Below are 26913 nucleotides of genomic sequence, written 5' to 3' on the forward strand. Positions count from 1 at the left end.
TGGGCTGGAGCGTTTCAGCTATCAAGTGAGACTGGATAGGCAGGGGTTGTTTTCCTTGGAGCAGAGAAGGCTGAGGGGAAGACCTGATTAAGATTCATAGTATTATGAAGGGCATAGATAGGGTGGACAGGAAGGCACTTTTCCCCTTAGCAGCAGGTCAATAACCAGGGACATAGATTTAAGTTGAGGAGCAGGAGGTTTATAGGAGATGGGAGAAAAAACTTTTTCACCCAGAGGGTGGTAGGAATTTGGAACTCAGTCTGAAAGGGTGGTAGAGGCAAGAACCCTCGACATTGAAGAAGTATTTAGGTGAGCATTTGAAATGTCATAGTGTACAAGGCTATGGGCCAAACAATGGAAAATGGGATTAGAATAGATAGGTGCTTGATGGCCGGCACAGATGTGATGGGCCAAAATGCCTCTTTTGTGTGCTATAAAACTCTATGATTCTGAGCCCCTGATCAGAGGCATGTAAAGCTCCAGTATCTGACCACCTTCATTCTGTACACATTAACTGATCACTTGCCAACTGTGGGATCTTCATGCAAATTGGCTGCTGCACTTCAGAAAGCGGTTTAGAACAGCGATCAGCAGACAACTTTCCATGGAGAGTTGAGGCTATGATTTGGAATTATAGAAGTCATTCAGCCTATCGTCTCTGAACAGTTCTTTCAAAAAGAGAAAGCACAATGTAGTTTCCACCCCTCCCAATCCTGCAGATTTGTTGTCCACGCTGAAGTGAAATGTGGATCAGCTGGGCAGAGTGAAGGGGCAAGGAATTTGTCCACAACAAAATCTAGAGTCCAGCATTTCATGGGCTTTTAGCTGAAGTGAAGAAGTGGAACTTGAGGAAGTATGAGCACCGGAAAATGTGCTGAAAGTTTGGTAGCAATCAAAGGTAAAATATCAGGAAAGAACAGGTCAGAGAAGGACGGGAGGGATGGACATCAGAACTGGACAGAGGGAGGAATGACAGCAGCATGCAGAATTGAAGTGAACAGACAGGGATGCATATGGCCCCTCATGGGCTATAGCTAATTATGGAGTATTGTGTCCTGTTCTTTGCAATTCATTTTAAAACCTTCACATCCTTCCTGAAGATGGCACAGAAAAGATTTGCAAGAATTCCAGGGATGAGAGACTTCTGATATGTGAACAGGTTGACAAAGCTGTTTTCCTTGGAGAGGAGCAAGTACAGAGGATGCTAGAAAAACTCAGCAAGTGTGCCAGCATCAAGAGAGAAACAGAGTTATTAATGTTTTGAGTCATAGACTCTTACGTTTCAGATTCAAGCATCCACAGTATTTAGCTTGTTTAAGGTTTAGAGGAGATTTAATATTTAAAATCATGTCACTACATGGGATGAGAACCGGAGGAAATTGATTTAAGGTGATTTCCTCAGGTCATCATTGGCAAAAGAAATAAAATGTTTCCATGCAGCGAGTGGTTGGGATGAACTCGATCCAGACCTTCAGAAGAGATTGGATAATTATCTGAAGAGGGCAGGTGGGGGAAATGGCAGGATGTGGGACAATTAATTGCTCTTGGAGAGATAGCAGAGACTCAAAAGACCAATTGGCCATCATCTGTGCTGTACCATTCCATGATATGCAATATATAGTAATTATAACATCTCAATATTGTAGTTTTTAGATTAAAATGAAAACAAAATGTTGGAAGTACTCAGCAGATCAGGCTGCATAGTTGGAGGAAAAAAGTTAATGTTTTAGAATTGTGACCTTTTGTTAGATTATATTGCCTCTCCGAGTTACATATGAATTAAGGGCAGGAGGAAGGCCACTCGGCCCCTTCAGCCTGCTCTGCCATTCAATAAGTGATTGGCTGATTTGACTGTAACTTTAACCCCACATTCCTGAAACATAGAAAATAGGTGCAGGAGTAGGCTATTCAGCCGTTTTGAACTTGCACCACCATTCAATATGATCATGCACATTCGGTATCCCACTCCTGCTTTCTCTCCATACTCCTTGATCCCTTTTGCAGCAAGGGCCACATCCAGCTCCCTCATGAACATATCTTAAACTGGCCCCAACTGCTTTCTGTGGTAGAGAATTCCACAGGTTCACAACTCTGATTGAAGAAGTTCTTCCTCATCTCAGTCCTGAATGGTTTACCCCTTGTTGGTAGACTGTGACCGCTAGTTCTGGACTTCCCCAACATTCTTCCTGCATCTAGCCTGTCCAGTCCCATCAGGATTTTATATGTTTCAATGAGATCCTCTCATTCTTCTAAATTCCAGTGATTACAAGCCCAGCCGATCCAATCTCTCTTCATATGTCAGTCCTGTCATTCCAGGAATCTGTCTGCTCAACCTTCGCTGGACTCCCTCAATAGCAAGAATGTCCTTGCTCTGACTAGGAGACCAAAACTGCACACAATACTCAAGGTGTAGCCTCACCACGGTCCTGTATAACTGCAGCAATGATGTGGAGATGCCGGTGTTGGACTGGGGTAAGCACAGTAAGAAGTCTCACAACACCAGGTTAAAGTCCAACAAGTTTATTTGGTAGTTTGTGGCTTGTGCTACCAAATAAATCTGTTGGACTTTAACTTGGTGTTGTGAGACTTAACTGCAGCAAGACATCCTCACTCCTATACTCAAATCCTTTTGCTATGAAGCCAGCATGCCACTAGCTTTCCTCACCACCTACTGTACCTGCATGCCAACCAAGTCAAGTTGCACTTCCCCTTTTCCTAAGCTACCACTATTCAGAGAATAATCTTCCTGTTTCTGCCACCAAAGTGGATAACCTCACATTTATCCACATTATATTGCATTTGCCTAATATTTGCCCACTCAGCCAGCCTGTCCAAGCCTCTTAGCATCCTCCTCACAGCACACACTGCCACCCAGCTTAGTGACGTCTGCAAATTTGGAGATTTTGTATTTAATTCCTTTGTCCAAATCATGAAGCTGGTGGGAAAGGCGGTGGATGATGGGCTAAAGGACTCTTCGGGTCATAGCAGCGCCTGGGAGGCTCCAAGGGATGGGCATGAGGGGGCGGGGCCTGTGTCAGCGGGGGCGGAGCCTGTGCGGATGTAGGCGGGGCCTGTGGGAGCGGGGCCTGTGCGGATGGAGGCGGGGCCTGGGCAAGTGGGGGCGGGGCCTGTGCGGATGGGGCGGGGCTTGCTGCTGCAGGGTTGGATTGTTCCTCTCGAGGGCGGCAGCGACCATTGTCAGAGAGAGGTCACCTATTGGTCAGGCAAGTTTACAGTATTGGCCAATCAGGAGCATCGTTACAACCAACCGCTAAATTCAGACCAATTAGGAATGAGTTAACCGCGTGCTCGCCTTAAATGTGACCAATCAGAGGGTGGGGGGAGGTCCGGCGGTTGACGCAGGCGCAGTGGCGCGTGCAGTTTGAAAGGCCGCGGTCTGAGAGCGGGGCCTAGGCCTGAGGCGGCAGAGGGACAGGAGTGCTGCCGGAGCCGCTTCCACCATGTTCTCTCCGCGGACTCCTGCTGGCGCCAAGCGGCCCCTCACGGGCAGCATTGGGTCTCCGCTAAGCCGGAGCGGCGGTTTAACGGTGCAGGGGCGGCGGAGTGTGTCGGTAGGCGGGGCGGGGGTAATGTCCCCGGCCTGGCGGTCCAGCCTCTGCGGCCGGTGAGTGTTGCTGCGGCTGGAAATAAATTCATAGAATCAGAGAGGCCATTCAGCCCTTTGAGGCTGTACTGTCAATCCCACCCAGGCCCTATCCCCACAACCCCATGCATTTACCCTGTTAATCCCCTGACACTGAGGGGTAATTTAACCTGGCCAATTCACCTAACCCGCATGTCTTTGGAGTGTGGGAGGAAACCGGAGCACCCGGAGGAAACCCACGCAGACACGGGGAGAATGTGCAAACTCCACACAGACAGCGACCCAAGCCGGGAACTGAACCCGGGTCCCTGGCGCTGTGAGGCAGCAGTGCTGACAAAAGGTCCTCCAGAATCGAAACGTCGGCTCTATTCTTTCTCCACAGATACTATTCGACCTGCTGACATTTTCCAGCGTTTACTGTTTTTTTTCAAATTCCAGCATCTGCAGTATCTTGCTTTTGTTTTCGGTAAAATACCTCAATAGTTTCCACAGCACGCTGAGCCATGGTGGCACAGTGGTTGGAACTGCTGCCTCACAGTGCAAGAGACCCGGGTTTGATTCTGGTCTTGGGTCACTGTCTGTGTGAAGTTTGCACATTCTCCCTGTGTCTGTGTGGGTTTCCTCCAGGTGCCCCAATTTCCTCACAGAGCCCAAAGATAAAAGTTTTAAAGTTTATATATTAGTGTCACAAATAGGCTTACATTAACATGAGGTTACTGTGAAAATCCCCTAGTTGCCACACTCTGGCGCTTGTTTGGGTACAATGAATGAGAATTTAGCACGGGCAATCCACCTGACGAGCACGTTTTTTAGGCTGTGGGTGGAAAAGCACCCGGAGGAAACCCACGCAGACACTGGGAGAACGTGCAGACTCCACACAGAAAGTGACCCAAACCAGGAATCGAACCCAGGTCCCTGGCGCTATGAGGCAGCAGTGCTAACCACTATGCCGCAGATTAGGTGCAATGACATGGATGATTACATGGAGTCTTGATGTATGCAAAATCCCACCGGTTTTGAAGACCTCAACTAGAATGCCATTGGGGCTGGAGGATTTCTTATTTTTCATCCGTTTGATTGTTTGTTGTAGCTTTCCTATCGTTGATTCTTCACAGGATACTGGATGATAGCCTGGAGAGTATCAGCTGAGACTGGATTCGTGCTTGAGGAGTTGTTGAAATTATTCTTTCCAATGTTGATAAATGACGTTGTCATCCTCAAGAAGAGAAGCACCAAAAGGGATTTGGTCTCCTTGAGCTTGGTCTGTAGCTGGCCTTGGTGGCTTCAAAAAGCTTTGCACATCATGACCGTCAGTATACTGCATGGCGATCTCGGGCTTTCTCTTCCCAACATATGTGTCCTTTATCTGATGGATTGACTTTGGGGGTAGCTTTGAGCTCTTGGAATGCTGCCAACTTGACTCGTGACCTTGGGGTGTCGTGCCAGGCATTGAAGGCTGCTTTTTATTCAGGGAGATCTCCCATTTCTGCACTTTTTTCATCAAATCCACCCTGGTGACGAGGTTGCTTGAACTCAATGGTCTGGACACACAAGCCTCGTACAGCTAACTTTATTTGATGCCATCATTCTGGAGTTTGAGGTGTGAAGATTTTTCAGATTACTCTTGAGATGCACTTGAAATCCCTCTCTTCAATCAGGCTGCTTTAGGGCTGAGACATTGATCTTCCTTTTGGGTCTTGTGATGCCTGATGGATGGATGCTCATCACCATTCAAACTAGGTGATGATGATCTGTCCAGCATTCCCATGCATTAATTGAACAATACAGACATCACTTAGATCTTTCACTGGAACAATGACATCCAAGAGGTGCCAGTGCTTTGATCTCGGATGCTTCCATGTGGTTTTATTTTTGTCAACAAGTATTTGTCAACAAATACATTTGTATTGGCTTTTCTCACCTTTTTCCCAGTGATTTCTCTCCAAACATCAGAATCATTGACACTCCTGGTCCCTTGGAAAGGTGATCTTTTCTTTTTTGGGGTATTCGTGAGACCTTCATCAACATCAGAACAGAACTTAACATCTTCATTGGAGTCCAGGGTCAGGACAGTGACATATTGGTTACTGATGGTGAAGTGTCATGAGCCTTTCATTTATACAGTTGGGATGTTCTGGCAGTGCGTCCAAGATTCTCTGGACATGAGACTCATTGTCAGCCTTTTCTTTCCATAGTTCTATTGTATTGTTCACCAAACGTTTTGTTTAGATATGCTGGTCATCCATAACTAATGGTATGAAATTAAAGCCCTGTCATCCTTCATGCTTGTTCCTTAGCTGCCCCTCCCCAGGAAGGGGGCCTCACTGAGGGCAGCGATTGTCAATTTGGATTCTTGTAATTCACGTAATACAATTGCACTACTTCTTCTGAGACGTCAAGCTTTAGATTATTCACAAGTTTTCTAACATTGCAAGTTGCAAAATTTTATGTTTGTCTCTTTGACCACAAAGGTACTGATCCTGTAGGGTGTGATTCATTAACCAGGAAACAATTGGATGCAGTATCTTCTGGGCACTTTTTTTTAGTCCCCTCCTCATTTGGGGTAAGCAGAAGGTCTCTTGAGGAGGCTCTTTTAGTTACAGATGTTGTTGCCTCGTGACACCTTGGTCCCAACACAAATGTCTGGCAATCTCCATTGCACCTGTTGCCTGTGTACAGATTCTTGACTAAGGACTCCCAGGTTCACAGCCCTGTCCCTGTCGCCAGTTCTCCATCACCACAGGACTTGGCACATGGGCCCTGGCAGAAGCTTGTGTGTGACTTTGTATAACATGGGAATCTTAGGGTACAGTTATTGTCCACACAATCTTTATGGGTTGGTGGTCCATTCTGGGACTTTGCTGCCACAGCCTTCTGTTGCCTTTGCAGATGGTAAGACTTTCTTCACCTGTCCTGCAGTTGATAACTCTTTTTCCGCCCCCCCCCAGCAAATCTTGCTGCCATGCATGAACCTAGCAGGAGCAAAGAGCATCCATGACATTATTTAAAAGTTTGATTGTTGGAGGATACAAGCCTTTCTACCATGTCAAGGCAGCAATCCATGGACGGAGTTTATAGATAATGTTCCCTAGCTCTATTGTATTCACAGAACTACTTGTTTAGATCTTCTGGTTGTTCATAATTAATGGTAAGAAATTCCAGCCCTATCATCTCTCCGCCTACATTGCAAATTTGCTTTTTTATTAATAGAATTTGAATAATCTTGTCTTGGTTTAATGGATGAGATTTAGCTTTCATTCTCACTTCATTTCTCATGATCTGTCTCACTCTTCTGCATCTCTGCTGTTGTCTCATTTCTTATATTGAAAATTTATCATTAGGAAACAAGACTTACTGGGGCTACAAATTTCATTGGCCCAATGGATTAAAAAAGTATTCTGTTATTTTATCACCAGAACCTTTTCTATTTTATCTGACAGATTTGTTAAATCTCCAACAGTCAGAGCATATTTTTGATAAAGTATGGTGATAGGTTTTGTGATTTTAAATATATTCATTATGAGCTTTGACTGGAATTATTTTCTTCTCAAGTCCAACCCCAACCAGAGGAGCACAGTACCAAACAGTTGGTGAGACCCTCAACTATGAAATCCGGAGTTTTGGATCTTCTCTTCCTGTTAAGGTTATGGAGGCCATAACCCTAGCTGAAGGTAACTTTCTGATTTATTAAACAACTAACCGGTATTCAAATCATTGACTCATTGCCATGTGTTAGGGCAGTTCAGAACTTTTGCATGAAGTGCATTGTTTCCAATGTGTCTGCTCACTGAGGCAGTACATTTTTCATCCTTAAAGTAAAATCAGTTAATTTTGCTTTTTTGTTGCATTTCAAGCTGTTTAAAGAGATAGAGAATACTTTACATTGAATTACTGCACCGGTCCATATGTAATTGTATTTGCATCATTGCTGTGTCTTTGTCTTTTTTAACGTTTTACGCTTTAGAATTGTTCGTCAGAGATAAGTCTCGGCACAATCAGTACAACATCCTTTAAATGAGATGCAGACACCTCTGTCCATCCCTGATACTAAAGTGGGATCACAAGCATGACTCTTAACTGCATGCTCCACATCACCAGCTTTTAGTACAGCGTGCTATCAAGGGGTAACGCAGCAGCACAAATTGGGATATTTGCCATATTGGAATTGTGGGGCATCTCATGGCCCCAAGGGTTCCTTCAAGGTCATGGAAATAGTCAGTACAGTGTTCGACCAATCGAATCTACTGATTCTCCTATAGCCGTGGTCTCCAAATAATTGATTGTGATCGATTGAGGGCGGCACGGTGGTTAGCATTGCTGCCTCACAGTACCAGAAACCTGGGTCCAATTCCGGCCTTGGGTCACTGTCTGTGTGGAGTTTGCACATTCTCCCTGTGTCTGTGTGGGTTTTCTCCGGGTGCACTGGTTTCCTCCCACACTCCAAAGATGTGCAGCTTGGGTGGATTGGCCATGCTAAATTGCCCCTTACTGTCCAAAGATGTATAGGTTGGATAGATTAGCCATGGTTAATGTGTGGGGTTGCAGGAATAGGGTGGGGGGAAAGGCCTAGGTAAGGTACTCTGTCAGGCAGAGTCTGTGCTGACTCGATGGACCGAATGGCTTCCTTCTGCACTGTAGGGATTCTATGACAGATTGATTGTCATTGGCTGCCGAAAATGCGTAGAACTCAAGCTTCTCGTGATGATGAACGCATCAGCTCATTGACTGCCGAATGACAGACGCCAAAACATGGACTAACCTGGATGAAGACAAAATGATGAGCAAGGAGCGAGAGACCTCCCAGAGGGCAAAAACCTACCATGTCCACCAGGAATGAGAAAGTGAATTTCCTTGTATGAATGTCAAAGGCAAAGTCATTTGTCGACAGAGTGTAGCCATGTGTAAAAAAGCTCATATGGAACAGCATCACAAATACATGCAAGATTTCAAGAAAATTTCCCTTTAAACAATGCCACTCAGACAAAGAAAATTGGGGCATTCGAAAGGATATTGCAAGCTCAACAGTCACTCTTTTCAAAACCTGTGGCTAAAGGCAAGGCTACCTATCTGCTGGCAAAACATAAGAAACCATTCACCGAGGGTGAAGTTATCAAGGAGGCTATGATGGTTGCTGCTGACACTTTGTTTAAAGACTAAAGATGAAGTTATGACAACCATCAAGAGTCTGCCACTCTGGTGCTTTAACAGTAGCCAGAAGGGTGGAATTGTTCTCCGAGGATGTGAGTCCACAAATATGCCAAGATTTATCAGGCTGTGAATGTTTCTCTCTGCAGTTTGAGTCAGTAGGCATGACAGATACGGTCCAGATGATCATTTTCGTTGGCATGCCATTCACAGATTCAACAACAAAGGAGGACTTCCTCACTTTTTGCCACTCCGAGGACAAAAAGCGAGGATGTCCACAACCAATTTAAAAGGTATGTAACTAAAAAAAACATTGCAATCAAGAAACTAGTTTCAGTCACAACTGATGGTGCACCAATGCTGGGTGTCAGTGCAGACTTTGTTGCACTTTGCAGAAATTATCCTGAATTCCCCTCCTTTGTCAATTGTGTTATTCACTAACAAGCACCAGCGATCAAGGTGATTGACTTTTCTCATGTGATGACAGTTGTTGTCAAGATCGCTAACTCAATTCGTGCCAGAACTCTGCAACATCACGTACTCCTATCGTTAATGAGCTTTTGACCATCTAGAGTGAGCTAATTCTTCTTGCAGTTGTGAGGTGGTTAAGTTGAGGAAAAGTCCTCCAAAGATTTTTAGATCTGTTCCCTGAAATTGTCACCGTTCATAAATCAACAAATAAAGTGTACAGCGTGCTGTACATGGTTGCTAGACTTGGCATTTCTTATGGACATAAGTGCAAAATTGAATAAGCTGAACCGTGAACTGCAGGGCAGGGACAGAGACTCGCATGTGACCAGTGCAATGAATGTGTTCAAGTTGAAACTGGGCCTGTGGTCCTCCCAGTTAAAGAACAAAATTACTGAGCGCTTCCCAAATCTGGAGAAAACACAACAACAGGTCAGAACGAAAGGGTTCCATCCAAACAAGTTCTGACCACCGAACAAATTGAAAAATGAATTCAACTGATATCAGGAGTTAAAACAAGATGGAACAAATCATTGTCTCAAATGCTGTTTTGTGCTGTAGTTTTCTATGTTTCTATGTTTCTGATTCCTTTTCTTCAAGTGGATTTTGGAGAACTGACAGCAAAATATCAGTAGGGGTTTGAACAAAGCACTGGACTTAACATGGAAATAATCACCATGTAAAATGACAGTGCTGATGGCTAGATCTTGGGGACTTGTAAACCAAGAGAAGTACCCTCTTCTGACATCATGTGCAGGTCTACTTTGGTTCGACATACCTCTGTCAGGTGGCTTTATCCCAGATGAAAATCATCAAGTCCAAATATCGCACTCGTCTCACATTTGCCCATCTGATAAACTGTATGAGACTGGCCATCTCAAACTATGACCCAGACTTCACAGCACTCACAGATAGTGTGCAAGCGCGGGTGTCACACTAAGAGTAGGTGAGTGTAATGCATACATACATTTTGGGGTGTTTTAGTAAAGTTGCATTTTAAGAGGATCTCGAGCTGCAATTTAATGCTAAAAGTGATTTTGGAGAGAACTGGCCTACAGTGATGCTGATTTAGTCACTTAATTTAGTAAAAATTGAGGTACGTACAATACTGGTAAACGTGTTCCACAAATGGATATTTACTTCACAAGTGTCTCTGACCATTTGGTGACCAAGAAGGCAAAGGAACCACAACATTCTAAAAACACTGGCATATTCTGCTTTTCATTTTGCCACCAATGCATGGAAGTTCACGTTCTCATACATACATCATGTGCATGAATATTGTGATCACATTGTGTCTTTCAGTAAATTTTTTATTTATAGTCATTTGGTAGTACAAAACTTCAGTATTGCCGGAAAAAGAGACATGTTCATCAGGACACTTTGCAAGAGTACCAGTACCATGTCAAAGTCTCTACCAATCAGAGTTTACTTGCCAAACAACCCAGCATTTCTTTCTCCTACAGTATAAATTGTTGTTTTCCCCAATCTGTATTCTTGCAAAGTGTCCTGATGAGTGCAAGATAAAAATCTTTGACATGTTTCTATTTTCAGCAATACTCAAATTTTAATTTATTATTCAAACATTCTTGTCCTTGGTGCTACCGTGATTGACAGGACCATTTCCCACACCTGTTCTTTACCCCTTCCCTTCCTTCACTGAGCCACAATAGAGTTCTCTTGCCTTGACCTTCCTCCCCACTAGCCCCTATTCCGTGGATCATCCTCTGTCATTTCCAATGTGATGCCATCACCAAATAGATCTTCCTTCCCCCTACCCTGTTAGCATTCCAAAAGGACCATTCCCCTGCAATACTCTGGTTCATTCAGTCACCCTGTGTAAGTGCTGGAGATACAACACCTGCCCTTTTACCACCTCTCTTACCCAAGAGCCCCTCGCACTCCTTCCAGGTGAAGCAATGATTAATTTGTTTTCCTTTCAATTTAGTATACCTTATTTTCTACTCTCAATGCATTTTACACTGGGGAGACAAAATGCTAACTGTGTACTTTGTGGAACACCACTGCTTCAGTCCACAAGCATACCTCCCGAGTTTCCTGTCGCTTGTCATTTCAATTCTCCCATGCTCCCATTCTGACTTTTCTGACTTTGACCTGCCACAGTGTTCTAATGAACCTCCATGCAAGCCCGTGGAACACCAGGTGTTAGATTTGGAGGTAGGGGAGCACTTTGGTCATAGTGACCACAATTCGATTATGTTTACCTTAGCAATGGAAAGGGATAGGTATATACCGCAGGGCAAGAGTTATAGCTGGGGGAAAAGAAATTATGATGCGATTAGGCGAGATTTAGCTGGTATAGGTTGGGGAAGGAAACTGCAGGGGATGGGCACAATTGTAATGTGGAACTTGTTCAAGGAACAGCTACTACGTGTCCTCGATAAATATGTACCTGTCAGGCAGGGAGGAGGCAGTCGTGTGAGGGAACCGTGGTTTACTAAAGAGGTTGAATCTCTTGTGAAGAGGAAGGAGGAGACTTATGTTAAGATGAGACGTGAAGGCTCAGTTAGGGCGCTTGAGAGTTACAAGTGAGCCAGGAAGGACCTAAAGAAAGAGTTAAGAGGAGCCAGGAGGGGACATGAGAAGTCTTTGGCAGGTAGGATCAAGGAAAACCCTAAAGCTTTCTATAGGTATGTCAGGAGTAAAAGAATGACACGGGTAAGATTAGGGCCAGTCAAGGACAGTAGTGGGAAGTTGTGCGTGGAGTCTGAAGAGATAGGAGAGGCACTAAATGAATATTTTTCGTCGGTATTCACACAGGAGAGGGACAGTGTTGTCGAGGGGAGTACTGAGTTGCAGGCTGTTGGACTGGACGGGATGGAGGTTCATAAGGAGGAGGTGTTAGCAATTCTGGAAAGGGTAAAAATAATAAGTCCCCTGGGCTGGATGGGATTTATCCTGGGATTCTCTGGGAGGCTAGAGAGGAGATTGCAGAGCCTTTGGCTTTGATCTTTGTGTCGTCATTGTCTACAGAAACAGTGCCAGAAGACTGGAGGATAGCAAATGTTGTCCCCTTGTTCAAGAAGGGGAGTAGGGACAACCCTGGTAATTATAGACTGGTGAGCCTTACTTCTGTTGTGGGCAAAGTTTTGGAAAGGATTATAAGAGAGAGGATTTATAATCACGTAGAAAGGAATAATTTGATTAGGGTTAGTCAGCACGGTTTTGTGAAGGGTAGGTCATGCCTCACAAACCTTATTGAGTTCTTTGAGAAGGTGACCAAAGAGGTGGATGAAGGTAAAGCGGTTGATGTGGTGTATATGGATTTCAGCAAAGCATTTGATAAGGTTTCCCATGGTAAGCTATTGCAGAAAATACGGACACATGGGATTGAGGGTGATTTAGTGGTTTGGATCAGGAATTGGCTAGCTGTAAGAAAATAGAGGGTGGTGGTTGATGGGAAATATTCATCCTGGAGTTCAGTTACTAGTGGTGTACCGCAAGGATCTGTTTTGGGGCCACTGCTGTTTGTCATTTTTTATAAATGACCTGGATGAGGGCGTAGAAGGATGGATTAGTAAATTTGCGGATGACACTAAAGTCGGTGGAGTTGTAGACAGTGCGGAGGGACGTGGCAGGTTACAGAGGGACATAGATAAGCTGCAGAGCTGGGCTGAGAGGTGGCAAATGGAGTTTAATGCGGAAAAGTGTGAGGTGATTCACTTTGGAAGGAGTAACAGGAATACAGAGTACTGGGTTAATGGAAAGATACTTGGTAGTGTGGATGAACAGAGGGATCTGGGTGTCCATGTGCATAGATCCCTGAAAGTTGGCACCCAGGTTGATAGGGTTGTTAAGAAGGCTTATGGTGTGTTAGCTTTTATTGGTCGAGGGATTGAGTTTCGGAGCCATGAGGTCATGCTGCAACTGTACAAAACTCTGGTGCGGCCGCACTTGGAGTATTGCGTACAGTTCTGATCGCTGCATTATAGGAAAGATGTGGAAGCGTTGGAAAGGGTGCAGAGGAGATTTACCAGAATGTTGCCTGGTATGGTGGGAAGATCGTATGAGGAAAGACTGAGGGACTTGAGGTTGTTTTCGTTAGAGAGAAGGTTAAGAGGTGACTTAATAGAGGCATACAAGATGATCAGAGGATTAGATAGGGTGGATAGTGAGAGTCTTTTTCCTCGGATGGTGATGGCTAACATGAGGGGATAGAGCTTTAAATTGAGGGGTGAGAGATATAGGACAGATGTTAGAGGTAGGTTCTTTACTCCGAGAGTAGTAAGGGCGTGGAATGCCCTGCCTGCAGCAGTAGTGGACTCGTCAACATTAAGAGCATTCAAATGGTTATTGGATAAACATATGGATGATATTGGAATAGTGTAGATTAGAGGGGCTTTAGATTGGTACCACTGGTTGGCGCAACATTGAGGGCCGAAGGGCCTGTACTGCGCTGTAATGTTCTAAGTTCTAACGCATCACTGATAAGGCAGAAAAAGTCTTCTGGACTTGACATTGAGTTCAACAATTTCAGATCAAAACTTGTGTTGTTGTTTCCTCTCATTTTCTTTTACTGTGTTTTCAGACGGCAGCTATTCAGGATCCTGCCATCCTCGCCTTCTCTAGACATTTATGGTTTCTTCATTTGTTCCATTACCACTTCATTTGGCCTTGCACCAGTAAGGTTTATTTCTCCTTCCCCCTCTCCAATCTCCCTTTTGTTTTTATTCCTGTCCTTCACTTGTTCATAACCTATCACATTTTTAACTTTTTCCAGTTCTAATAAACAGTCACAGATCTGAAGCTTAATAATGTTTCTCTGTCCCCACACGCTGCGCAACCCGCTGGGAATTTCCAACATTTTCCATTTTTATTTTGCATTTCCAGAATCTGCAGTATTTTGCTTTGGTGATATAATTAGCCACATCTGGATTCCTGATTAAGGACATGTGGCTAGTAACCAACAGAATGAGCAACATGAGTGCTGCATGTGGTTACTGATTGAAAGGCTTAACAAGAGCATGCATTTCTAGAGTACCGTTAACATGACAAAACATCGCAAAGCAACTTCCAAACGCTATCAAACAGAATTTTATACTAGGGAATGCGAGGAGCTATTACAGCTGGTGACCAAAAGTTTGGTCAAAGAAGTTTTAAGGTGGGACGCGATCTTTCTGGATTCCCTATTGCAATTGGGTTTTTTGAGATGAGCTGTAATTCAGAGGACCATGTTGTCGATGTCCATTTTCTAATCCAGTGGAAGTGTCGCAAAAACACTATCGCCAAATCTCATGCTGTGTATGGTGAGAATTCACTGACTTACCAGAAGTATCTCTGTGTTCTTTCCATCATTCTATATCTCTGTACCTCCGTGTTACAGCGTACTCTCTCAATCTGCTGCTGGTGCCGCGAATAGTCAAAGGGTGCAATTAAGGTCACAACTTGGACATGGGAAGTTGGAATCATTATGACAAGATGCATACCGTTGACATGGGGAGTGAATTGTACGTGTGCCTTGGATCTGTTGTTAATTTTCTGTCCTATAGACCCTGAGTTACTTGGTCTTGAATTTTGAGTGCAATTGAAGAGCTTATTGTGACAAAGGCAATGTTACATTTATGACCATTGACAAAAACAATTCTCCAAATCATTTCACAGATGGGACGAAGGCACTCTGGTGTTGAGTATGGAGCAGAGAGGTTAGGAAAGGTGACCAAATGTTTGGTCAAAGAGCTGAGTTTTCAGGGCTGGAGAAGTTGAGGGAGAGAGGTGCTGCTCTGATTATTGTGATGGGTGTATTTTTGTGCGACTGCCTAATGTGAAGTTAAAGATCTGTTGTTGACTGATCCTTTTTATTTTAGCAGATGAGCCATTGAGTGTTAAAATAAATGAAAATGGATGGGCGTGGCTAGTTTGTGGTGAAAAACTAATTGTATGGAAGATTGGCCAGATGCCCATTGCGAAGGTAGCAAGCATTCACACACTTCATATTTCAATTTGTTGTTATTTAGCAGGTTGTGGTTCACTCACTCTCTCTCTCTCTCCTCTGAATCAGGTTGTAGGTTCAAATCTCTCTCCAGGACTTGAGAACAAAAATCAATTTGGCACTCCAGTCCTTTAGAGGTGCCGTCTTTCAGATGAGACGTTAAAACGAGGCACCATCTGCTCCCTCGGGTGGATGTAAATTATCCCATGGCACTGTTCCAAAGAAAGACGGGAGTTATCCCCAGTATACTGGCCAGTGTTTATCCATCAGTTAACATTACAGAGCAGATGATCTCATCAAGTTGTTGTTTATGGATCTTGCTGTGTACAAATTGGCCACTGCATTTCTGTCCTTGCAACAGTGGCTACACTTCAGAAGTACTTTATTGGTTGTAAAATGCTTTAGGAGTTCCTGAAATGATGAAAGGTGCCATACAATTGGAAGTCTTTTTTTTTTGTAATTGGTGTAAAATTTTATTTTGCATATTCAGAAGTGCAACTGTTGTGACCCAGAGGTGTAAGCACCTTCTCGAGGGCAAACCTCCTGACAGAAGGAGAGCTTCCCTGCAATCTCAGAATTGCTGTGACATCCTTTATCCACCATGAGGCTGTCCAAAGTCTGGACATGGGTTAAGGGGCTGTTTACTTTCACAAAGGTGCTGCAGCAAGTAGGGAAGGAAACAGATCCTGGTCCAATTTGGATACATTGTGCTAAACAAATAGGACGAGGAAAATCTCCACATTTGTAGCTTAAACCTTTTGTGCAGCTTTAAAAATATTTCGTACCAAGAAAAAGGCTGGTGTACTCAGCACCTTTCTGTAAGTTCTTTTTGTTTTTCCCCCACAGCTTTCAGTGTGTAAAGAGTTCCAGTTGCCACCCTGTGATCTCCCATACGTTGCAGACCTGGTCGCTTTATCTCATTCAAATGAACATAGTTCCTTACAGGTGAGTACCTGCGTGTGAGAGCATTTGTTTAAACAGCTGTGGATTTAGCTAGTGATATTATTCTGGCACTCATGCGCATAATCCATGTTGGTTCTTATAGTGCTATCACAAGGGAGTCCTTACAGAGTCTACAATTCACAAACCCGTCATTCTGCCTGTGCTGGAGTTGTTGGTTATCTCGAGCCTCCTCCCAGTGTAATATCGCTGCCCGCTGTGTCCCTTCCTCATTATGTATGCTTCAGGCCTCTTCTTAAATGCGTCAATGTTCTCTGCTTTGAACATTCCATCACAGTGCATTCTACACACTTGACTCTGTGTAGAGATTCCTGTGTTAGAGATACTTTCTTTTAATGCATTCAGACTGAGTCTTGATCTACGTGTTTTGGTGAATGTGATTGACTTGAAGCATTTACTTGATGTCCTGACCACTGCTAAGAAATAGACTAATTGGCTATCCGATCTCTCTGCTGTATCTGAGACTTCACTTGGGCAAATATTATCCAATGTAACTGTATGCTTTAACAAAAATGAATTGAGTATTGCTGAAAAAAGCATTTCGTCTTGTACTCATCAGAACAGATTTGCAAGAATACCAATTGTAAAGGGAACAATGGTTCATGCTGCGTGATAAGTGAATGCTAAGTGGTTGGCAAGTGGACTCTGGTACAGATGTTGCCATGGAGAATGCACCAGCTAACAGTTAACTCCAGTGTTGGACACTTCTGAATTTTGCAAGCATGGACTGGTTGGGTAAGGTCGGTACTTGTCTGTTGCAAACAGCTGAAGTGATGTGCTGTTTGATACAATCTGCCAATCATTAGAATGTACGGCTGACATACCTGGCATTGAACTAGCACTGGAATTTTTTGAGGATGTAACTAGTAGAGTTGACTGAGGAGAACCAGTGGATGTGGTTTATTTAGACTTTCAGAAGGGTTTCAGTAAGGTCTCTCATAACAGATTATTATGTAAAGTTAAATTACATGGGATTGCAGGTAATATCTTGAGATGGATAGAAAACTAGTTCTCATATAGGAAGCAAAGAGTTGGCATAAATGGGTCATCTTCTGATTGGCAGTCAGTGACTAGTGGGGTTCCGCAGGGATCTGTGCTGGGAACCCAACTGTTCACATTATATATTAATGATTTGGAAGAGGGAACTGAATGTGTTATCTGCAAATTTGCAGATGATACAAAGTTGGGTGGGAGGGTGAGCTGTGAGGAGGATGCAGAGATGCTTCAGTGTGATTTGGACAGGCTGTGTGTGTTGGCATCTGCATGGCAGATGCAGCATAATGTGGATAAATGAGAGGTTATCCACTTTGGTAACAATAATAGGAAAACAGATTATTACTTGAATGGGTGTAAATTGAGAGAGGTGAATACTCGGCAATATCCATGTACTCTATGAACGATATGTTTTGTCTGTATAGTGCACAAGAACCAGTACTTTGCATTGTATTCCAATACATGTGACAATAAATCAAACCAACTATTTGGTTGAGCATGGCGGTGTTAAAACTGAACTCAGCAGCACGAGTTGCTGAGTGCATAAGTTCAATGAATACAGATTCAGACAAAGGTGACGTGTCAAGATTGCCGTGATATAGTGAAATGGTGCGAGTGTCTTTGGCTTCTTTGAATGGCACATTGTTTGCCATTGCTAGCTTATTCACTAATCTTGTGGACATGTCATTGCTATCGATATACAAACCTGTCTGTTGTTTACAAAGGTGAAGGAGTCTTTCATTGTGTATGTGGAAAAGTTGCACAGCATGTCATTGAGAATAAGCAAAAACAGAAAATGCTGGAAAATCTCAGCAGGTCTGACAGCATCTGTGGAGAGAGAACAGAGCCAGTGTTTCGAGTCTGGATGACCCTTCGTCAAAGCATTGAGAATGATTGGTTGAAAATCATATCCATTGGATCTGCCACTAAGAGACTGCAACTTGCTTTCATGCAGGGCTGTTCAAAGTGCTTGTTGGACTTGTAACAATCTGCTGGGTGGTATATATGACAGGATTCACCCTCACGACTCACGTATATATGCACTTTGGAAGTTGTAGAAAGTGTTAGCCTTTCACACCTTATCTCATCAATTACTGTTTCTGCACAACGTGAATTTGCCAAATGTTTGGTTGAGTTTCTGCAACGAGTTTTGTGCAATTTCTCCACATACACAATGAAGAATTAATTTACCTTTGCGAAGAGCACACGGGGCTTGCATATCGCTAGCAATACCACGTCCATGTGCTGCATATATCGACACACAGGTCCCTGTCATTTGCAAAAGGAGCATGTCCACACATTATACCTCTTTGAACTAAACCTAAAGCTTGGGAAACAGCCATTCCCTCGTTCATTCCTCATGGCAGTTCCTTGACCAGTCAATCTGCTAGGATTGAATTTTAAAAATAGCTTGGCAGTTAACTATTCCCTGGTGTACTCCCCATGGCAACACCTCTAACAATCAGAGTCCACTTGCTAACCAGTCAGAACTCTTTTCTCATGCAACATAAATTGTTTCCTTTATAGCTGGTATGCTTGCAAACTGTTGCTATGAATAGCTCATAACTTGGTTTTGTTCATTGTAGCTTTTATCTTTGTTCTTGTTATGAAATCACCCTCAGCAGTGAAATATATAACACTCAAATCAATCACTTAATCAATTAGGTGAGGATAGTTTCTTTTATGTTTCTTTGCTTTTTGTATGAATCAATACAAAAGCATTCAGCTGTTAATCACTGTTAAATTTTATCACCGTTTTTCTAGTCTGTATCGGTAATGGCAGCTTCCAGACAGGGAGTGATATGTTACTGGTCCAGCCTGGCTCATGAGGAAGCCTACACAGAAATCACTCTGGACTTTGGCAATGACTGGAAGTGTCTGACTGCTGTGTCGGTAAGTCCCATCACTGGCGATCCATTAAGTAAAGAGTCCTGTGACCTGTAACCATGCAATTCCAGTATTATGTTAGTTGCACACCACTTTAACATGCATTCCAAACCTGACAATGTGCGATTGGCATTCAGCCTTCTGTATTCCTCATTATAATCAAAACAGTCACATAACATTACTCCAGTACCTTTTTTTCTTTTTTTGGATGTGGGCCAGCATTTATTGCCCATCCCTGAGGGCATTAAGAGTCAACCATATTGCTATGGGCCAGACCAAGTAAAGAGGGCAGATTTCCTTCCCGAAAGGACATTGGTGAACCAGATGGGTTTTTAATGACTGTTAGTAATGGCTTCATGGTCGTCATTACACTTTCAGTTCCAGATTTTTATTGGTTGAATTCAAATTCTGCTATCTGCCATGGTGGGATTTGAACCCGAGTCCCCAGAGCATTACTCCGGGTCTCTGGATTACTAGTCCAGTGACAATTTTGGAACTTCAACTAACTTAGTTTCCCTTTTAATAATGTTGTGAATCTACTCCAGAATATGTAGACTACTTAAAAAGTACAACATTAGAATCTTTATTTATAGTGTACGTGGCAGAGCATTTGAGGACATTAGTGAACCAGATGGGTTTTTACAACAATCGCCATGGTTTCATTAGACTTTTAATTCTAGATTTTTATTGAATTCAAATTTCACCATCCACCGTGATGGGATTCGAACCCCAGTCCCCAGAGCATTACCCTGGGTCTCTGGATTACTGGTCCAGCGACAATGCCACTACGTCACCGCCTCCATTGATGTGAAATGTGCCAGCTGTGGCTGGCTGGGGTACAGAGCTCCTATTTCTCCTCTGTCTACAAATGATTTTTTGGTGGGGATGGATTTGAGGGCAGAAAGTCACTACAGAATGTAGAGAAAACGTTGAACTCTGATTAGAAAGGACAAGTTGTGTTCTGAAATAAACACCGTTTGCAACTTGAAGTTAAACAGGTGAACTTTGCATTGGAGTCAGGCGTTTGAAATAATACCAACAAAATTGCCACTTTTGTGAAGTGCTGCCATGAACTAGCTGAAGCTGTTTATCTGGTTTCTCTTTGTGCTGCTTGAATCTGATGTGGCTTTGCATTAAATCTGTTAAACAGACTCTTGCTAACCAGCCTGTGTTTTTTCTTCTTTTAGGGAGGTGGATTTATTCTTGCTTCTCAGAAGAACCTGTTGCTGCGATTAACACCAGATGCTTCAGGCAAAGTGAGCTACCGCCCCATACAACAAGGCCAGGGAATGCTGTCTGGGCTGGGCCGCAGGGTCTCTTCATTATTTGGCATTTTGACACCAGTTGCTGATGTTGTGGTAAGGCTTTATGACGTTTGTGTCTCTGTACAGCTGACTGACCTATTGGGTTTATTCTTCTCCTGTTGAATTGTGATTGTTTAAGTTGTTAGCTAATGCTGCTCTTCTCAATAAAGAAACCAATTCTTGTCATAAGTTAAAGTGCAACTTGCATAACTTGTCACTGTTTACTTTGGTAAGAATTGTGGACTGAAGGTAAATTGTTGGATTTTCTCTGCTGTGACACTCTTTTCATTTCTGTGACAGCTGAATTCTGTATTGTGGGATGAGGAAAATGAGTATTTCTATACCCTGACTAGTTCCAGTCTGAATAAATGGGAAGTGAATGAGATGTGTGAGCGCCATATCTTCAGCTGGGGCTTGAACAGATCTATGAAAGACGATTTGGGGGCTTCAATCTGGGTAAGATGCATTTGTCTGAGATATCGGGTCGTTTTGCATGCAGTTTGTGCAGAGTATAAGCAATATCCCTGTCATAGGATCCTACAGTGCAGTAGGAGGCCATTCTGCCCATCGAGTCTGCACTGACCATGATCCCACCCTGGCCCTATTCCCATACCCCATGCATTTATTCTAGCTAGTACCCCTGACACTAAGGGGCAATTTAGCATGGCCAATCTAAACCTAGTCCGCACATCTTTGGAATGTGGGAGGAAACCGGAGCACCCGGAGGAAACCCACACAGACACGGGGAAAACGTGCAAACTCCAGACAGTCAGCCAAGCTGGGAATCGCACCCGGGTCCTTGGAGCTGTGAGGCAGCAGTGCTAACCACTTTGCCACCGCGCCATCCCGTCTGTGCTGATGAGAGATCTTTTAAATGGGTTATATAAATGTTGTCTTATCAGCCTTCTTGAAAATGTGGTTTCTCTGGAGATTCTGTGCAATTGTACTGTCCAATTTCCTGTTTATAGGAAATTTTAATCCAAGTTTGGTGTTCTGGGGATAGTGAAACTGAATGCAACTTCACAATGCTGGGAAGTTTAGGGCCTGTGAATTTGTCCATCAGATCCGATTTGTGAGGAGGGGGACTGTTCTTCTGGGCTCTTTGCATATCTCATTGATGGGTCCCTGGGAGTTGGCCGCTGACTCACCACCTCAGCCACAGCTAGTGACAGGAGAGGCCCCCCCTCCCCCTCAAAACCACTGTTGCTCCAAAACCCCACAAAGATTGAGGTATTAACTTTGTGCTTTGATCTTCTTTTAAACCTAGGGAGATGATGAAAATTATGAAATCACTAAGTCTGGAATCAATGTACAGTATCTGGATTTGCAACTGAGCAAGTAAGTGAATTTCTTTTCTTGTTACTGCATTTATTTGGAGCATTTCTGCTAAGATTGACTTCAATCTTTTCTTTGCCCAGCTGTTTAGTGCTTCAAGAAAATGTAAAAAAAATGACAGCTTGCAAGCTATCAAGCCCTTCCCTCTATAGATCTGGTGCACTCTGTCTATTCAACTAGTTTTGTCTCCTATGGGAGGCAAAGACCCAAACCTGCAACCTCCAAGCAAATTGGGATTTATTCTCACTTGGTGTGCTGAATAAGTAGAAAATTCTCTTCAGAGTACTCCAGGTTATAGTATTTTGAAGTAAATAGTGGTTCTGCAGTGGGGCACAGTATAAATGAGGAAATATTGGGGGCTTGTAAGAAAGGTGCAGGATAATCATTTTAATATGCATATAGACGACTAGTGTATTTGGCAAGGGAACCTCGAGGGAGAGTTCATTGAATGTATCAGGGATTGTTTCTTGTGCAATATGTTGTGGAAGCAACTAGGGAGCAGGCTATTCTGGATATGGTGTTGTGTAATGAGGGGGGATTAATTAATGATCTCGTAGTTAAGGACCCTGTGAGGAAGTGATCATGGCATACTAGAATTTCAAATTCGGTTTGAAGGTGAGAAACTGGAGTCCCACACTTGCATTCCAGAATTAAACAAAGTTAATTATATAGGCAGGAGGACATATTTGGTCCTAGTGGACTGGGCAGGAAGACTAAATGATGATCAGTGATAGATGTTTAAGGAGGTAGTCAGTTCCTCCCGACTAAAATACAATCTTTGTAAGAGGGACTAAGCAAGGCAGTTAACGATACCATAACGACAAAAACTAAGGCGCACCACATTGCAAAGACCAGTGGCCGGATGGAAGATTGGGAAATTTTTAAAGCTCAACAAAGAATTACTAAAAAGGTAATGAAAAGAGCAATGGTAAATTATGAAAGAAAACTAGCACAACATATAAAGAAGGATAGCAAAAGCTCCTATAAGTATGTAAAAGGGAAGAGAGTAACCAAAGTGAATGTGGGACCCTTGGAGGATGAGACTGGGGAGTTAATAGTGGGGAACTGGCAAAGACACTAAATCAGTGTTTTGTCTGTTTTCACAGTAGAGGACACTATTACCATCCCAATAGTAACAGGTAATGCAGAGGTAATGGAAAGGAAGGAACTTAGAACAATCAGAATCAATAGGGAAAAAGTGCTGAACAAACTATTGGGATTGAAGGTAGATAAGTCCCCAGGGCCTGATGGCCTATGTCCTGGGGTCTTAAAGGAAGTGGAAGAAAAATGATAATATAACACTCTTATTCAAAAAGGGAGGAAGGTAGAAAGTAGTAAACTATCGACTAGTTAGTTCAACATCTGTTGTTGGGAAATAGTTAGAATTGGTTCCAGGATGAGGAAGGTCAGAAATGTGGTTTTAAAAAGATTGAATATGGGGTTTTATAAAGCATATGCAGCAGGGACTGAAGCTGAAGGCAGGCACAGAATGATGGTCAGAACCAGAGCACTGAGAACAGGAAGGGGTTTGGCAGATGAGGGGTTGGTGGTGGGCTTTGTGGAAAGATGGAGGAGGGTATGTTTTGATGGTTCAGTAAAGGTTGCAACACCAGCGCAAATTCCCTTGATCCTGGATCCAAAAGCCCATCATTTCTGTGCATTTGGTGTGTGGTCGAGTGGAACACGGAAGGTGGTTGGAGACCGTTTGTAAAAGGTTGGGAGTTCCAGTTGACCTCGATGGTGGATTAGAGGACCTGGCTGTGTTGAGGAGATAATGGTAGATGTTAAATACACTGAAGTAATGAAGGAAGAATGCAAAATGACCCACTTGGTGAAAATGCTGCCAATTCAGTTCAAGTCACTAAAGATTATGATTGATGATCCCACACTTCTTGATGTCCTAATGAAATTCCTTTACTGATGGTATGATTGAGCTGAGTACCACCTTAGGCCATCCTAGGAATTGAGGATGAGTTGTTTCCGCTCTGGGTAATGGGTTTGGAGAGGATCGATAAGTCCAACGTGTGATCTGCAGACTCTGCCATGTGCAGTGCAAATGATGTTTGAAGGACACGATGAGTTGTTTGGCCGTTTGTGTGCTCTCCTTGATGCCTAGGTTTGACCTCTGCATGCTCCTAGTGATGTGTCCCGAATATACCTTCCCCATTTTGGCTGCTCACAAGCCAGGGACTCCCATGAGCCAGTGGGTGTGTTTGATCTCTTCAGGGATATGTTGAGGACATCCCTGAAGCATTCCTGCTGTCTTCCAGGAAACCACCTGCCTCACCAAGAGTTCTGAGCTCGGTGCCACATGTTTGTTTTTCTCAGAGTGGGTTGACTGGATTGTTCCCTCTCGTACCTAGGGGATGAGGGAGATGTTCTATAACCAACGCCTGGGCTTCAATTAAAATTTAGTTTATTTATTAGTGTCACAAGTAGACTTACATTAACACTGCAATGAAGTTACTGTGAAAATCCCCCAGTCGCCACACTCCGGCGCCTGTTCGGGTACACTGTGGGAGAATTTACCATGGCCAATCCACCTAAGCAGCATGTCTTTTGGACTACGGGAGGAAACCCATGCAGACACAGGGAGAACATGCAGACTCCACACACAGTGACCCAAGCCGGGAATTGAACTCTGGTCCCTGGCACTGTGGGGCAGTGACGCTAACCACTATGCCATTGTGCTGCCCCTGCTTTTGTAGATTGAGGGTTGCTGTTTGGTGTTATTGTTCTCCATGTTTCAAAGGGATACTGTTTTAAAATGACCAGTGATGTTTGTCCTTCAAATTGTTTCATCTTTGTTTTCCAGGGAGGGTCTGGTGATTCTGACAGCAGCCTGGAACCATGGAGATACTCCATGCTTAATCTACTACATTTTAACCACTCTGCAGGATAATGGTTACCATATATCTGATGAAATTCGAGTTGAGGTCACTGAATATTGTCCAGTCTATCAGGTATTACTTGGATACTTGGATGTGTGTTTTCATTGGTTTACTGTGGAACTTGAACCATGGGACGGAGCTGAGGAGATTTGCATACATGTATTTAAGGGGAAACCAGAAGTACATAAGGAGGGGGAAAAGGAATCAAACGTGGGGTTGGATTAAGGACAATGAGAGGAGGCTCATGTCGAGGGTAAATACTTTAATGAGCCAGTGGAACAAATGGTTTGTTTTTGTGGTGTGCATCTCATGTGATTCTGCGTACCACTTTTGGAGTTAGAGTTTCTCTATTATAGTGTCATAAATGAAAGTTTAGTGTTGACAAGATGCATTTTTAGAAGACTCAAGCGGATGTTTAGCTCATGGAAGTTTTTAGTTGGCTATGTATCCTTGTTTATGGCATGTAAATAATCAAACCTTACTATTCTGATTTTCTGAAACCTAATAAAGTTGGACATTTTGCTTGTTGAACAATCGAGTATCCCCGACATGGATTTCCAAATGATGACTGATGCTGCAGTGTGGAGCATTGGTGAGAACGTAACAACATAAGAAATAGGAGCAGAAGTAAACCATTCAGTCCCTTTATTCTGCTCCACTGTTCAATAAGATCATGGTTGATCTGGTTGTGTTTCAAGTTCTACATTCCCATGTACTCCTAATAACATTTGATTCCCTTGCCCAACAAGAATCTATCTACCTCCACTTGTAAAATATTCAATGACCCTGCTGTACCACCTCTGAGGCAGAGTTCCAAAGTTGCACGACCCTCAGAGAACAAAAATTCATCATCTCTGCCCTAAAAGGGCAATCCCTAATTTTAAAATAGTGCCCCTGAATTCTAGACTCACCCACATCCACCTTGTCAAGACCATTCAGGATCTTGTTTACTTCAATCAAGTCACCCCCTTACTCTCTAAACTTTCCCTCACATTGCAAGTTTCTCTCCAGCTCTATGCAGATGTCCTGAACCCTTGCACTGGGAGGGTAACACAGTCTTCTGGACTCACTCTTTGCTGGAGTGTCAAATCCCCTTATTATACTGTCCCCTACTACACTACATTCCAATTTACTCCCCTTGCTTGAACAGTTTCCTGTATCAAGGTGCCAAGGCCAATCTGCTCATCCACCTTGCAGACCTCGCTTTCGTCCACAGGTTATGAGCACTTTTTGTCAATTGCAAAGTTGGATGCTCCTCCCCAACTGTCTGCCCGGTTCCTATAGATGGCCCTATTCTAACAGGTGTGACCATATTCTGGAACAAAAAAGTGTCCAGATATTTCTCCCTCTGCCTTATGTTGTGTCGTGTCTGCAGTTCAGCTTCTAGATCAATAATCCTGATCTGGAAATTCTAGCTGTTTATACTTGCTGCACACGTGTTTGTCATGGGTTGCCTTGGCGTTCAAAAAACTCCTACATTTCATAACTGCAGCATAATAGCTGTCCTGCTATTGTAACTCGTGTTATTGAGCTAACTTAATTTAATTACTCAACTTATCGTTCCTATGCATATCATCCCTCTTCCCCATGCACAAATTCCCATGTGAACCTAATTCACTGTTCACTCGGCCTCTGCCTCACTCTGGTGTTGTTGACTGCTTCCTTTGCTTCTTACTACTGGAAGTACTGCTGGGGTCTGCTTGTGAATACCAGTCTGAGTGGTGGGACTTGATGGGGGTAGGAGAGGAGATGAGGTCGAGGTACAGAAGTATTTGGATAGGTGGCCTGGAGGTTGGGGAGGAGGTGCCCTGACTGAACACACTGCCAGCTCGGGGACTCGAATGTGGTGAGACTAATTGTGGGATGGTAAAGTCAGGGCAGTGTATGCATTTGTCAGAATGCAATACAGATTTCACCAAAAAACTTTCCCCACTTAATTTATCACTGTAGCTTCAAAATAGTCAGTACTGATTATAATGACCATATGGTTTTAAAGTTTATATTTCAATATTCCTCCACTGTTTCATTCCTGTCTCCTTGTTGAACTGTCTGCTGACTGAGAATACTGCTAACTTTAAACGACTCCATTTCAGCCAGGCGAGGAGCTGCCATGCCAGCGATTCTTGATTCCAGAATACTCGAGCCCCGCTGCATACCTGTACACATATGATATGGTGTTTGCTTGCTGCACAGGGGTAGGACGAACCAGTCTGCCCCATGAGAAACTTATCCTGAATATGCCAGGTATAACTTCACCAAAATGTTGATCACTGGCCTGTTGTTAAATATGTTTGGGTTCAATGGTAGTAAATTGCCAAGTTTCTGGAGAGTCCTGGATGTCTGGTATAGGACATCAAATTCACTTAGGGGCACTAA

General features: G+C 43.4%; 1 protein-coding gene across 2 annotated transcripts in view; it reads left to right on the forward strand.

The window, feature by feature from the left end:
* Positions 1-3352: 3352 nt before the first annotated feature.
* The window catches only part of nup133 (nucleoporin 133), a 54966-nt gene continuing 31405 nt past the window's right edge, over positions 3353-26913 (forward strand). Inside the window, exons 1-10 of one of the 2 annotated variants that reach the window (XM_078230424.1) lie at positions 3353-3625; positions 7157-7275; positions 15043-15146; positions 16014-16112; positions 18885-19013; positions 20195-20365; positions 20612-20767; positions 21579-21649; positions 24462-24609; positions 26631-26781. In XM_078230424.1, the coding sequence (XP_078086550.1) occupies positions 3462-3625; positions 7157-7275; positions 15043-15146; positions 16014-16112; positions 18885-19013; positions 20195-20365; positions 20612-20767; positions 21579-21649; positions 24462-24609; positions 26631-26781 (1312 nt within the window). In that variant the 5' untranslated portion in view covers positions 3353-3461. The remainder of the gene's footprint in view (positions 3626-7156; positions 7276-15042; positions 15147-16013; positions 16113-18884; positions 19014-20194; positions 20366-20611; positions 20768-21578; positions 21650-24461; positions 24610-26630; positions 26782-26913) is intronic. The other variant, XM_078230425.1, reaches the window with a different exon arrangement.

Source organism: Mustelus asterias, chromosome 15 (genome assembly GCF_964213995.1).
Source record: "Mustelus asterias chromosome 15, sMusAst1.hap1.1, whole genome shotgun sequence".
NCBI classification, from domain to species: Eukaryota; Metazoa; Chordata; class Chondrichthyes; order Carcharhiniformes; family Triakidae; genus Mustelus; species Mustelus asterias.